The sequence below is a fragment of the Vicugna pacos genome, chromosome 1 (assembly GCF_048564905.1).
Source record: "Vicugna pacos chromosome 1, VicPac4, whole genome shotgun sequence".
Classification (NCBI taxonomy): Eukaryota; Metazoa; Chordata; class Mammalia; order Artiodactyla; family Camelidae; genus Vicugna; species Vicugna pacos.
In genome coordinates this window covers 34,083,783-34,099,207 of record NC_132987.1, presented here as the reverse complement: position 1 = coordinate 34,099,207, position 15,425 = coordinate 34,083,783, and the positions used below count along the sequence as shown (strand labels likewise).

The following is a 15,425-nucleotide window of genomic DNA, read 5'->3' as shown; positions in this document are numbered from 1 at the left end:
TCAGCTCCCTACTCTAACTGTTGGTACATCTTAAGCATCTTAGAGTCATGCTCTTCTGGATCTTTCTACCAGTTTCTTCACCAACATCTATGACCACCCTAACTGTCAGCAACTCCCGACTCCTTCACAGATGGGAATTTGGGCCACTGGGGTCGTGGCTCTTTTCTTTAGGAAGACTGAGAAGGCACTACAGAAATGAGGCTCACAGAGGCAACTGAGTCTATGAATGAGATCAGTAGCTCTGGGAGGCATTAACCACTCAAAAAGAAGAGTATCTGATTAGCCCGGTCCAGACACCTCTTTTCCAATGAGTCCTCTTCCTCCACTAGACTGTGAAGCCCTGGAGGGCAGTGACCATGTGTGCCCATCATCTCTCTACCGTTCTAGGAATATGGTAAGTAGGTGACCAACAACATATTCTCCTTAGATTATGTCCCAGAAATAGCTCAATAAATGCTTGAAGAAGAACAGGTTTTACCTCACAGGGAGGGGTGGTTAGACACAAGAATGTTTACTGTATTCTTCAGCTCTGTGACTTCTCCTTGGTGCCTTCTTATGTTTTCCATCTCTTTGCTGAAGCTCTCACTGTGTTCGCCCATTCTTCTGAACTCAGTGAGCATATTTATGACCTCTTATTTTGAACTTTTTGTCAGATAATTTATTTATCTCCATTTCATGAAGGTTTTATCCTGTTCTTTCATTGGGAGCATATTCCTCTGTCCCTTCATTTTGCTTGATTCTCTGTGTTGGTTTCTATGTATTAGATGAAGCAGCCACCCCTCCTCATCTTGAAGGGTTGGCCTTGGGTAGGAGGTGAAACTTATCATTCAACCTTGCCCCAGCTCTTGGTTGTCCCTCAAATCTCCGAGTATCCAAGTAACCTGTTCTGTTTTTAATAACAGTAGGTAAGGGTGTGCGAAGACCAGTCAGTGCCACAAAGGGGAGGATCTTCAGCAGCACCTAGATTTAGGCTGAATGGAAGCCAGACACTCAGGCAGCAGCTTTTAAAAAACACAATAGATACTGTCTTGTGGGACCACAAGCATAAGCCCTGCTGGCCTCCAGAGCCAGGAGATCGAGGGGGGCCGGCTGGGGGGGAGCCACAATAACCAGCGCACCAGACACGTATAAAAGGTCCTCTCCAAGAGATGCTGATGCTCTGCAGTGCAGCAGGGGGAGAGCTTGAAGACAGTGCCCACCTTCCAAGGTCTCAGGAAAGGTTTACAGTTGGCCCTTAGAAGATTTAATTAGAAGCCTGACCCTTTCACAGAAAGACTGAGCTTCTGAGCTCCTGGTATGTTGCTTCTTGCTGTGCCCTGGGAGTGGTAGCTGTTTAAGAACTCTTTCTCCAAAACAACAACACCTCTTTCTCCATTAGTTACAGTCCTATAGGACCCACGAGTGTAAGCCCTGAGCCAGGCCACCCAGAGCCAGGCAGCGTAGAAGTGTCTCCTGGCAGCAGCCGCAAAAATCAGGGCATCATGCAAGGGTACATGCTCCCTTCTGGAAGATACCAGCCATCTGGAGAGAAGCAGAGGAAAAGCTCCAAGACCGCTCGCACCGGCCTCCATTCCCTGAGAGTACCTGCAGGCCACTCTAGCTTTGCCAAATCAGAAGCTTGACCCTCAGGCCAAAGCTCCCGGACAAGCAAATAGGCTTCTTTCTCAGGAATACCAGGGGGTGTGCTTCAGTCTGCTATCTGCAGTGGTCTGGAGGCTACAGTCCCATGGGACCCGGGAATGACACTCCCCTGGACTCCAGAGCCAGGCAATCAAGAGACATCCCCTGGGTGGCAGCTGCAAAGGCCAGGGCAGCAGAGATAAGAACTGCGGCACCAGATGTGTGCAGAGCCTCCCCTGCAGGAGACACAGGTGCTGCGAAGCACAGCAGAGGGAGAGCGCGGAGACAGCACCCACCAGCCGGAGCCAGACAGAGAGCGGGACGATGGCGCCCACCCGCCCCGGGCCTGGAGGGTATGCCAGCAGGCCCCTGCCCCTCAGACCAACGCTTCACAATCAGCAAATGAGTTTCTTTCACATAAAGTCTGGGCACTCTTTAAAGGGCTGCTTCTGCACTGGGCCCTGGAGTGGGTGAGTCTGCATGTGGGCCCTTTGAAGGATGATCTTCAGTTCGCCACAGCCTCTAGGATCTCCTCAAGTCCCGCTGGTCTTCAAAGCCAGGAGTCTGGGGGCTCGTCTCTCGGGTACCAGCCTTGAAAGTTGGTGTGCTCAATGTGGGGTATAACCTTTTGCTTCTCAGAGGAAAGCTCTGGGTTTGGAGTTCCCTCGGGATGGTGGGCTGTAACCCCGGGGGTGGGGCTTATGGAGAGACTGTGTCTCAGCTTTTCCAATGCACTTTGAAGTGGTTTCCCTCTTGCTCGCCCAATGTGAAGGGGTTTTTTTAATATATGGAATTGTAGCTGTAGATTCAATGCATCCGTGGGAGAAAACGGTACAGGGTCTTCCTACATCCCTGTCTTAAACCAGGGCTTCCCCAAAACTAAATATGTTTACAGTGATATGGATTCTTGCTCAGTTTTACTTCTCATTAGCTGTGGCCTTGGGCAAAATACTAAACTTACCGGCCTACATTTTGCTTATGCACAAAATGGGAATGACAATAACTTCTTTGTAACTCTTGCAGAGTCAAGATAGGTATTTAAGTCACTTAGCCCCAAACTTGACAAATAGAGGTCTGAGATAAATTACTATAATTACTTAAGGAAATCATGGAAATCATATACATTGATATGATATGCTGCATTCCTAAGGATCTTTACAGACAATATTTTAGTAGCCCAACTTGACACAAAATATATTTGGAAAAGGTACAATTGCATGGAAAAGACACACTAGACTAAATGTTTTCCTTGGATTTTCTCACTGAAAGCCCACTACAATCCTTTAAGACATGATTAGTGTTCTCATTTTATAGAGAAGTGCAACTGAGGCCCAGAGAGGTAAGCAGTGCTCGCAAGGTCACACAGCAGGTAAGGAGCAGAGCTGGGATTTGAACCTAGGGTGCTCTAACTCCAAAGTCTGTGCTCTCAATCCCACTTCTCTCATATCTTTTTAATTAAACTTTTGACTACAGTTGACAGGTATTACTCTCAAACAAATGCAATTTAACAAGACTTCATTGAAAACTAGCTTTGAAATTCTCTTGGGAATTGTCTTCCTTCTCAATAGTGTGTCTGTCTCTGTCTCTCCCTTATAGAATCTAAATGTTATTTGATCACTAAGTAAAATATGTTAATAAAAAATAAGGAGAGGAATTGAACATATTTAATGAGAAGACTTTTAAAAGATGATTCATATCCAAAAGATCACTACATTGTTCCATCACAAAATATACACACTGTTAAAACATAAAGAGAGGGATTGCACACAGTCAATGAGCAACTTTTAAATGACGGTTTGTATTCGAACGATGCGCTTCAGATCTCGCGGCAACAGGCAAGGAGTGACCCCAGCATGAAGGGCAGAGGTTTGGTGGGATTTGGAGGGTCTGTTTCCTTCCTTTGCAGTCTGGCCTCGGTGCTAAAGCCTGCACCCCTTTGATGTGTGTGCGCACTCCCAGCCTCGGCCCTTAAGCACACTCCCGTCTTCAGTCTAAGGGTCGTGCTGACGGCCTCCGTTGTGGTGCTTTCACTATTACTTTTGCTTGCTCTGAATTTTCTGACAGAAGAGCCTTGCTTTTGCTTGATCTTCAGGAAACCTGCCTTTCACCTCCCCAAAGTGACTGTTTATTAATAGCTGTGCAATCTTGATTGCTTTCACCCCTTTGATGCAGTTCTTTGGTCCTCCAAGTCTAAAACTCAAAATAACCTCTTAACAGTGGCTTTCGTGAGCCAGGGAATGCACCCTTCCCGACATGTCCTCTTGATTCCACCCTTCAACACACATGTTCTTTCCCTGTAGGCCTCTGCTCCTTTCCACTGATTCCTTGCACAGCCACAGACAGGTTTAGGCTTTCTTATCAAAATATTTCCTGTTTATGTTGTCCTGAGTGTGAGGGAACAACCAAGATCCTTTCCTGCCCCATCCGACCCCGACCAGGTTCCCACTAGCAGCAGGTTCACAGTGGAGGTCCCCACACCTGAGAAGAGTTCTCATCTTACCTCATCTTTGACATTCAGAGACTGGCCTGCCAAGGTGCACCCCCCTTGGGGCTTGCAGGAGCTGGACTGTCCAGAAAACCTTCATTGGAACCTGCTGCTCTCCCTCCATCAGGGTGGGGATTGGAGAGTTTCCAGGAAAGCAGATGTTGTGGTGTCATAACTCTCACTTCTCCCTACCTCGCCTTCTACCTGGTAAAGGTACGTGTTCAGCTGGTTCCCACTAACAGAAGACAAAAGACTCTATGAGAAAGCCTGTGAAGTTTGACAGTGACTCCAGAATGTGGGACAAGACCCATCTTTCATACCCAGTGCCCCGCAGGTCTAAGGAAGGTTCCCTGGGAAGCAGGAATGGGGGTATGCTGAGATCCTCCCTGTTGAGGATGCCAAGGTCGGCCTGGGGGAGACAGCCCCAGCAAAGCAATAGATACAATGAGGGGTGCAGCCCACACCACTGGTGGGGGCGCAGGGGAGACCCAGTGACCCTTCCCACAGAGTCCCAATCCTTAGGTCTGTTTTTAAGGAAAGAACTGCCTGGGGGTGCAAGCGCTCACCATCAACAGGAAACCTGGGGCAGCTTCGGTGTTCAGCACTCAGAGGGTGGGAGAGGTGACAGCAGGGGAGGAAGAGAAGGGGAAAGGAGGGGAGCCTGGAAGGGGGAAAGAGGAGACGAGGGGGAAGGCGGGGAGCTAGCTGCACAGCTGTAGGAAAGGTCTAAGGGGTGGAGAGGAGATGTTCGGCCTGTCATGAGATTTAAGAATTTAATAACCAGATTAGATAAGAGTCACTGAACTGGACTAAATTCTCCAATGGGACTCAAATTCCATTATTGGACAAGATTAAGTTTTCTCTCCCTCATCCCCCTCTGGTGAGTGGAAATGGGGTTCAGAGTTATTAGGAGAGATAAAACCATTCTGTTTGCACCTCACTGGGCTGAGACTCCCCCATCAAACCAGCTACACATAAAATCTCTGAGCTGGCTGGGCTCTCGGGCACAGAGAGTTTTCCTTTGCTTGCTCCTCCTCCTGGCTCCTGTCCCTCTGCCCCTACAGCTTGGAGATGATGAAGACTAAAAAAGACCAGGGAGGGTTCTTAACTTCATTTCAGCATTCAAATTAAACACTCCAATTTTTCACACAACCAACTTTCCTTTCCAGCACTTTTTCAGTTAAGAGGATGTTATCTAAATGAGAAAATTCCTAGGATAAGGCAACCTATGTTTGGAAACCAACACCTTGTGTAGTAAGGCTGACACACTGCTCATATAAAGGGATTTGGGGGCCTGATTCATTATTCATTTACGTAAGTACGACGCAAAGTGACCCAGCAGGGGACCCAACTGGTTCAGAAGCCACGCTTGAATTTCCCCTTGAGAGGCAGCACTATGTGCTCGCTCAGAGACAAGCTTTTCACTGATAACCAAGGTTAACGTAGACTTACAGGGGTGTGTATTAATATTTGCTTTTATCCACCAGGATACTGTGTATCTGTGTCATGTCTGTTGCAATTCCTAAATCCAGCAACGGCTTGTCATACACCTCCAGGTGCCTTTCTTCAAGGGGACTTCTTTTCTAAAAGATTCCTCTTTGGGCTTTTTGCACATGATCAGTGACCCTGGCCAAGCTGTCACGTTTAAATTCTCCAGATACATGCTTCTCAGAGTGTTAAGCTCTGTGTGTGTGTGTGTGTGTGTGTGTTTAAGAGAGAGGGAGGAAGAGATTATGCACACCCTCACTGGCAATACTTACATGCACCCCTGAAGGAAAATCTGAATGGGAAAGGATCACAGAGAACAAGCACAGCTTAAGAGTACTTCTACAGTGATTACGTTAGGCCCCTTCCCTACTTGGTAATGGTTTTAGAAGGTTGTTATTTTGTTCTAGAATACCACATCACCTGTTTCACCTTGAGTCTTACTAGTTTCACTTTTATTAATATTGAGGTGTATTTAGCAGTATTTTTATGCAATAGTCATTGGTAGTGGAGGAAAAGGACTCTCATTTGGCCCTATTAAGACAGAATAAGAAAGAAAAGGATAAGAAGTGAGGAAGAAAGGGAAGAGATATTTTCCCAAAACAACTGGGTAAGAGCTGGACTGGAAGCAGGAAGAAGGAACAGGGTTGAAAAGATGTGTGTGTGTGCGTGCGAGTGTGTGTAAAAGAAATTACCCAGTTGTTCCAAGGTGGAACTAACAAGTTACTAAGAAGAGAGACAGTGGAAATGCTAGTAGAAGCTGAAGAACGTTACTCGAAAAGGGAAAAACCAAGAAATGATGAAGCAAATGGCTTTGCTGCCGCTTAGAACAGGGAGGAAACAATGTATAACATGTAAATGTGAAATAGATGAACGTGTAATTCTTGTATCCCTACATTCTAGAATAGTTCAGAGATTAAGAAAGCAAGAACTTTAAAACAAGTGCTTTAATGTAAACTTTGAAATAACTTACATTTTCACCTTTGATTCCAAGGGCTGTAGATTGAGATGATATTTTTCAATATTATTCTCCACATCCGTGGCCAGCGGGTGACTACAAACAGAAATAATGCCTCAATATAGCTGAACCCATAAAGTTGACATCTACATCAATAATACTGCCAATTTAGATTTAATTGAAAAGGCAAATATATGTTCAATTTTATTCACTTTAATTTATTAATAGGGTCCTAAAAGTTCCTATTGATGGATGGTAGATAAATAACTGTACATAGAAAGAAAATGTTGTTTTGTTTTTTAACATCACTGTTCTTGATTTCTGCCACTCAGCTCAACATTCATCTAAGGCATGTAAATCATTTACTTTAAGCAAAGAGGAAAGCAGACCATTAGGCCATTTCGGGGGAAAGTAAGTACAGTTACAAATCTCCTGGTATCGTCCAACTAGCGAGTTGTAGAAAGAACTTCATTCATTCCCAACGGTGCTACCACTAGTGAACCTTTCCTCCTTTCATTCTGTAAACTTTTTCAGAGCTCCTGCTATGAACAAAGCCTGAATCTGCCCTGGAGAAAGACAGATGATGATGAATATATGGTCACTGCTCCTATGAGTTTATGTAAGACAGTCACTGGATACTACAGTGGTCAAGGAAGGCTTCACAGAGCGGATGGCAGTTGTGCTGGGTTTTGAAGAATGGACAGGAATTAGATAAGTTGAGACGTAAAAGGTAATACATATGAGGTAGATATTAAAACAAAGGAGTAGAATCCAAAGAAAACAAAAACACTGATTCAAAAAGATACATACACCCCAATGTTCATAATAGCATTATTTACAATAGCCAAGATATGGGAGCAACCTAAATGTCCACCAACTCTGATATTTTCAATTATAGTTCAGTTTTTTTAAGTGCTAGTGGTGACCCATCAAATCGATTTAAGAAACCATCAATGGATTGTGATCTACAATTTGAAAAACACTGCTGCAGGAAATAAAGCATTTGAAACAGGAAAATGTGATGAATGGGATGTTTAAGAATGGTTTGTGGTGGGAGTGAGCAAGAAGAATGAAGGAAATTATTTAGGTGGGTATTCAAATTGGCCAGGTAATGAGGACCAGTATTATAGTGATAGTAAAGAAAAGGAAAAGATAAGGAAAAAAAACATGCTAGAGGCATCATTAGGATAATGACTGTATTTTCTTCTCCTGAGAAAGGAATAACCAAGTGATCAGGAAAACATGATAGATCATATGTATGTGTACATGGCCACTAGGTGGTGCCATCAGCCCAAGATAGCTTTGTGGTTGCCCAGATGGGATGCTGAGAGGCAAGGGAAAAAACCCTCTCATCTGGTCTGTGCTGTTGGTGTTCAGGGCCCATTATTAATTTAACCTCATTCCCTCATTTATAGATATAGTAAATGTCTCCTTTGTGCGAGGAATAATGTAAAACATGGGGATACAATGGTGAAAACACTAAACGTGGTTCCTGTTCTTACGGTCCAAGAAGATGGATATTGAACAAGTAATTTTAAATGTGATGGATGTTATTAAAGGGGAAACACAGAGAGACCTAATCCAGTGTCGGTAGGCATGGAAAGTCTCACTTTTATAGCTCTGTAGTCTTGTAGGAACAACAGCCTTAGAAAAAGGATACTCTAAGTGCTGTAAGTTATACTCCTTAATAACAAATTAGCAAATTGGGCAACAGAGATGCAAGTGAGGTGTTGTGGGCCCTGCTGATATATAGCAACCAAAGACAGGGCTCAAGTCATCACAAAGAGAAATTTTTTAATAATATTAACAAATTTATTAATTTGGGATTACAATGTATAAATTCTCAACAAACTATACACTACAAATATCTGTAGGTTTCAATTGGGTAGCTTTCGTTCGCTCTATCCATAATTGCCTGTGGGTAATAAAGTGACGATGTCAGAAGAACGTGTGTCAGGTACCCAGCCTGACTCAGCATTTACCAAGCATAGCAGTCAGCCTAAGGTCTTACTGAAGTCAATGATGATTACCGAAAACAACAGTCACAAGCAGCCTCCTCATCAATGGCCTGACTAATTACTCGTCTCTGTGTATGGGCACATGCCAAGCTTCACAGAGAGAGAGAACACAAACGCACCAGAGTGGCCCAGTATATGGTCTCAAACAGAACGGAGTCGCAGCTTCCCCGCCCTTCCCACTGACTGTCTACCACAAAGCTCTGTTGAGCATTCAGAATAACTGTAACATTCCAAGGGGGAATAACCGATCAACTGCTATGACACCACTATCGCTTAACTAACGGTCATTTCAAGTAGCTGAGATGATTTACATCAGCACCTAAGTCAGCTACAGCTGTAATGCAATGCCTAATCTGCTCACTCAAAGCACACCAATTTTTCAATCAAATTTGACAGCTTTCAAGGACACAGGCCTGCCCTGAAGCAGACCAGGAAGACCTTCAGAACTCCAGGCAAGTGGGTAGGGTTGTCCCAACTGGCAGCCACTGTTAGGACAAAGCATGAAAGTCCTGTGTGTTTTGAGAGGAGACTTTAAATTCCATCCCTGGAATTCCTCAATCAGGACTGGGAAAAATAAGCACACAAAGCAGACTGGCCATTTCCAGAAGCTTTGTAGCTTTCTCAGGCTTCTAGATAATCAGAGGGAAAGAACAGAGGAAGGGGGAGGAGGCAGAAGTCCACACGTAGACCATTAATCTTCATATATCTTCCTGTCAGCATAGAGCTGGGAAAGATACATGTTGGTGTTAGTGAGGGACTTAATATAGAATTGTGGTCAATTAGCAGGGGAAAAAAAAAACCTTCTACAGTTCACTTCCTATATTAAAATCAATAATAAAAAAACAGCATAGCCAGATTTAATAAATAAATGAGCTGAGCCGAATACCGCAGAGAAAGTGTGTCTTCAGACAATTAAGCTAAATGAGGTTACTGAACAACCAAAAAAAAAAAAAATCTAAAATGCATGTAGACCACTGGTTCTCAACCCCAGATCCTCATTAGAATCACATGAAGGAAGCTTTTAAGAAATACTGATTCTCGGACCTCACCCCCAGGGATTCATATTTGATTTGTCTGGGGTGGGGGGAGCTTAGGCCAGCGCATTTTTATTAAACTCCCTGGAGATTGTAAATGCAGTCAAGATGATGAACCACTGATCTAATGTCATTATCACACTAATCACCATAGAACACAAAACCTTCTTTCCAGTTTCAGCCAAAAGCCTTCAGGTATTATTGTTTACATATAACTAGCGATGGTGGTAGCGAGAGGGAGGAGGAACATCAAACTATTTTATTCTTATTTATTCATATTAATGAGAACCAGGTAAATTAAACAAGGGTAAATTAACAAGGGTAAATGAAAGCCACAGGTAAGCCAGAAACTTCATTTGATCAAATGAACCTGTTCTTCAAGTGCTAACATGGCAAACTCTTAGAATCACAGACATGGGATGAACTTGAGAGTCCGCCTGGTTCAAACAGCCCCCTAGGCGGGTAGGGAAGGAGCTGCCATCGAAGGCACCACGCTATCATGCGAGCCTCGTTTCATGCGCTCAAGAAGACTGTCAAGCCAGGATGGGAAAATGGGCTCAAGGTGGTTAAGTAATTTTTCTAGACTCAGAAAGCCAGGAAAAAGCAGAAAGAGGAATCAAATCCAGGGTCTTCCATTTTCAGGAATGCTTTCCACAGCATCTCAGATGGCTGGTCATGTGCACTCTCCTTGGGTACTTCCGGTATCAGCTCACTCCTTAACAAAGAAGTCCACTCTGGTGGGCAGGCTGAATCTTTACAAACTTTACCATATTTTTTTCTCTGAGTCACAAAGCTGTTTCTCCATAAATCCTGCTCATTGATTCCTGTTCTGCTTGCTAGAGCAAGAAGAGCAATTTAGCCCCTCTTTAAAGGAAAATTCCTTCAAATGTTTAAGAACAGCTGTTATGTTTCCTCTGAGATTTCTTTTCCCCAAGCTACACATCCTCAGCTATTTGAAGCATAGTTTTGCATGATTTCAGAACTCTCACAATTTTAAATGACCTCCTCTGGTGGTCTTGGGGAGGTCAAAGTGCATTTTAATGGGGCGCCCAGACCCAAGCATGGTGACACTCACAGGGACTTGACAGTGGGACTGAGTGGTTGTGAGCAGGGGCTCTGGTGGCAATGAACCTGAGCTTCATTCGCATCCTCACCACTCTCAGCTGAGTGTAGTGAGACAAGTGCTGAAAGCTCTCTGAGCCTCTTTCCTCATCGGTTCAATGGAAACAATAATGCCTACATCAAAAGGCCGTGATCAGAATTTGATGGGGAAACATCTGTAAGTGTTCAGTAACTGGTAGAGTGCTTTGTACATACTCAATTCATGGTAGTTCATTTTTTCTTTTTCTATCTTGACAACGTATGCCTATTAGTCAGAGTAATATTGTGGTAATATTTTTAAAAGCCACATAAAACCATGGTCTCATGTTAATATCAGATAAAACCTGTAAGCATTTATCCACGAACTGAAATCAGAATACATCTTTCACATGCTCTAATTGTACAATTTTCTTAAAAACCTAAATGGAAGACTTTACTTTTAACTTTGTTCAATTTCATCTTTTTTTCTTGCTTTTAATTCCAGCTCAGTTTCATTCCATTCTGCAGTACTGTTTCAAATGTTCATTCCATTAGTCTTGGTGTTACCCTTGTGCTTTTTGCAAATTTTTTTACTTCCTTCTATACACCTCACTGATTTAAAGTCAAAGACAGGGCAGGGTTAAGTTGCAAGCCCTCCGACATACCATCAGGGACATCTTCTGGCATCATATTACTCTGTTAATCAGTACAGCTTGTGTATTGTAGCTCAACTAGCCATACATCTACCTCAAATGAGCCACATTCCTGGCCAAAATGATATCATAAAATAAATTTACTTATTTATTTCTGTCTTTGTCAAGTAGTTTTTTTTAATGTAAGCTTTTCAGCATCAACCTTAATTTCTGTTAGTATTTTTACTTACTTTTCAAGTAAATATTTTCCATCATTAACTTGTTTTAAAGGATTCTGCAATCTTTTCAGTTCTTCCTGTGAAAAAGAAAAGAAGTGTCTTACAAACTGATCGCGTGTACTTATGGATTATAATATTTCAGGACAACCGTTAACAAAATTGAGATAATCACCATTAAGAGTTCTGGGCTCTGCAATGGATAAGTGCTTAAACATACAATTTGATTCTTGACCAAATTAAAATACAATACTGCCACTCGAATTGTGTGATTTTTTTCCCATCACTAAAGATAATGTTTCCTGTTATTCTTCCAGAGTAAGAATGTGTTTACGTGGACCCATCCACACTCTTCCAAATTTACTCTGTCAACAGCATTTGGTTTGCTAGTTGCTGCGTGACGGACGCCAAGGGACACGAGCTGGGTTTGGCCATTTAGCAAACATCCTCTCTTGTCTCTTGGTAACTCTTTTGGTAACCTCATCCCTGAGCCCCAGTGCTCAGACACATACACACACACAAACGTGCACACACTCCTGCTCTGAACGTCAGGCTTCCACAGTCCCCGTAATCCCACTGCCTCAGCTTCAGAGACATGACAGAAGTTGGCCCAGGTTCCTGGTGAGACTGCCTGTCCCCAGTCTTGTTAGTCACAGCAGGATTTAAGGAAGACCCACAGAAGTCTGGTCCTGGGGAGACCACCATTCCTTGAGGTCACCCCACTGGTCTCACATCAGAAACTGCTGAAATGTCATGAGGAAGCCCCAGTTAGCACTAATCACTCATTCGCCCCTAAAAGACCATCAGGACTGGTCTCAGCATGCTCCTAACCCAGCAGACATCCACGTCTCCTAGGTCACCCCTAGGTCAATCCCCACTCCCCATTTGTTCAACTTCATACCACACTGTACATCAGCACATCCCATCCTCCCTCCAGTGACATAAGCAATAAATTCAGGTCATATAAAAGGTCAGGTTTAAAGCTACTTTTACACAGAAAGGAAATAGGGTGGATAAGAATCCTTAGATATTCTCGAAAACAAGAAGTGGATTTTTAGGTCGTGAACTTGCTCTTTCTCTCCCCCTGCATTACGATTAGGAAAGAGACTGAGCCGTCTTCTCTTACACATGCGCGTGATGTGTTTTCTTCTCCTCTTTTTCCCTGGGCATCTGGGGGGCAGGAAGGCGTGGGCTTTTGCATTCCGTGCCAGCTACTCTATTTCCCTTGGTTCCTTCATTTGCAGGGAGCTGTGGGGAGGGGGCAGGAGGGCTTTGATGCAGTACTTTATTCAATCTAACTGTCTACATTCTAGGAAATCATATTAAACATAAGGTCAATGACTAACAAGAGCTTTCTGAACAGCTGCTCTGCTGACAATTTGGAGGATTGATTTCATCATTTGGTTACTTAAGCTAACTATACAAAAGCACTTCAATTCAACTGGCCTGGAAGTTCCAAACTGCGTCCTGTTTTCTGGGAAATGGATAGGAAGTCGGCTTGCTCAATGGATCTTCGCCCAGAGTTTCACTCTTTGAGAAAGTTTTAATTTGCCATTAAAAACATATACAAATTGGTCTTTCTCATCATTGGTTTCTTCCCTTACTCTTCTTCATTGTCTCTGGTTTCATATCTAAATGTGCCATTTCCCTGCTAGAAACCAACGCAGCTGCCTGGTGCTTTCAGATGGATTCCAGGACCTCAGCCACAGCCTGACTGTCTCTCCAGATGAAACTTCACCCAATCCTGAACTCCCATGCTCTCTTATTGGACATTCGAGGACAGCTGTGTCCCCAACTCTGCTACTGGCCCACTCTCATTCTTCCTTCAGAGGCCCCCCACATTTCCCTCTTCCATGGAGCCTTTCCTAACTTAGCATGAGGGCCTGGTACCTCATCCTGCTTCCTAGTGATCCCTGTTTTAGCAATGCCCCTTTACCCACCCAGGCCCACCACTGAGCTCCTTGAGGTCAGAGATGGTGACTCACTCACCTTGAGGTGCCTATTCCCCCAATGAAACATTTAGTTGGTACCTAATAAATATCTGTAGAATAAATGAACTGAATGCATTGATCTGACTGAGAGGAAATCTTAGCAGCTCAACAGCCCCCAAATCCCAAGAAATTATATGTTGTCTGGTGACTTTTCTCTGCCTCTCCAGATACACTCACTCTCTCTTTCTTTTTAATCATTCTGTAGCTTTCTTTTTTATTTAACATTATATTTTTCCAGCTTTATTGAGGTGTAATTGACAATTATAAATTGTATATATTTAAGGTGTATATTTGACATTTGTACACCTTGTTAAATACTGCCACAATCAAGCTAATTAATACATTCCATCATCTCACATTTTTTTTTTGGTTGGAATAAACTTATTTCATCTGTCTATAAACTAGGTGTGTAATAGTTACGTCATTTTTAAAATGCATATTACACCAGGTGAGTTAGACTGTATCCCAGATGTAACAAAAAACAGAAAAAGAAATGGACAAATTAGTAACAAAACTACCATTTTCTTTTCTTTTCTTTTCTTTTCTTTTTTCTGTGTGTGAGTATGGTGAGAACACCTAAAATCTACCCTCTTAGTGCATTTCGGGTTCCCACTGCAGTACTGTTAACTAAGTACACTGTTGCACATTACATCTCCAGAATTTACTCATCTTGCATAACTGACACTTGGTCCCCCTTGACTTCCATTTATACTCTTTGCTCATCTCCACTCTCCTCTGTGCTCCAGGGGACTCAAAATTAGACTTTATCAAGCAAGCCTCTTAGTTTTGTGGCTCTGGATAGGGTTTGAGCAGTGGAAGGCACTGGCACGAGACCAGAGGGGAACAGAAGAGAGCAGCTGGAGGATTTATTCTGTTCCCCTCTCTTCCTAGAGCACAGGTTGGCGTCACTGAAGGCCACAGCTTCCGTGGGACGGCCTCTGCCACTTGGCCATTGTTGCCACATTCCCATAACTGCTCCCTTTTCTCACCCCTCCCAGACATTTCTTTCCCACTGTTCCCTTCCCTCCTCTTTCGCTTCCAGTTTTTGCTAGCCCCAGATGCTCCACCATCCCCCATGGTCCTCCCTACACCCTGCCCATATCCACAGGCACATCCTTCTCCCTCTTCAGTGAGTCCTCTGTCTTCTCCCTGAACTCTGGCTCATAAGTCTCAAAGATAGTAAGTTTGCTTTTGTTTGCCCTATCCTTGCAATTCACTTTCTATAATCCAACAAATTCAATTAATAGTATTAACTAATTACATTAATTAACAGAAGAACATGTTTTTCTGATGGCTGTTCCCTATCAGAGAAGTTGTCCCAACTCAAGGGCCTCACCTCAATTTTCTGGCTCGGTTTGACTCACCAGGTAAGGGGACAATTTCTACCATGCTCGATTTAACTTTTTTGACATCTGGCTAAGCCCCTCTGCAAGTATAAGTGAATTATTCAAGTATAACCCAGACAGAGAGCATTCCCTATTCCTTAATCTCATTTTTCCAAATGAAATCTGTGCTGTGAGTGGCTGTGAACTGCAGGCTGTACTATTAGCGGGAATAACTGACCACTTGCCAAAATGAGTCCGTGCTTCCCACTGTCATTAGAACTGTTTCGAAGTCACTTAGGTGTGAACCCCTAGGCTGGATGGTGGATTCTGGATCTTGTTCTTTTGTGTCTGGCTTCCCCCTCCCACTTTAATCCTGCAGGTTCTTCTCCTGTCACAAACAGGAGAGTACAGCTAAGAGGCTAGACGAGCTCTTCTCTGCGGCCACTTAGCTGGCCGCGTAACCTGACCACTAACAAAACACTCTTCTTGGGTTATTTTTTTTTTCCTGTTCCTGCTACTTCTACTGTCTAAACAAGCAGGGTATGTTCTTTGGACAAGATT

At 43.5% G+C, this 15,425-nt stretch overlaps 1 protein-coding gene across 1 annotated transcript in view; it reads right to left on the bottom strand.

Annotated features, from left to right (window-relative positions):
- IQCJ (IQ motif containing J) overlaps positions 1-15,425 on the bottom strand; it is a 188,219-nt gene that overhangs the window by 7,078 nt on the left and 165,716 nt on the right. Inside the window, exons 3-4 of the mRNA XM_072970721.1 lie at positions 11,564-11,628; positions 6,564-6,644 (exon numbers count right to left, since the gene is read on the bottom strand). Coding sequence (XP_072826822.1) covers positions 6,564-6,644; positions 11,564-11,628 — 146 coding nt within the window. The remainder of the gene's footprint in view (positions 1-6,563; positions 6,645-11,563; positions 11,629-15,425) is intronic.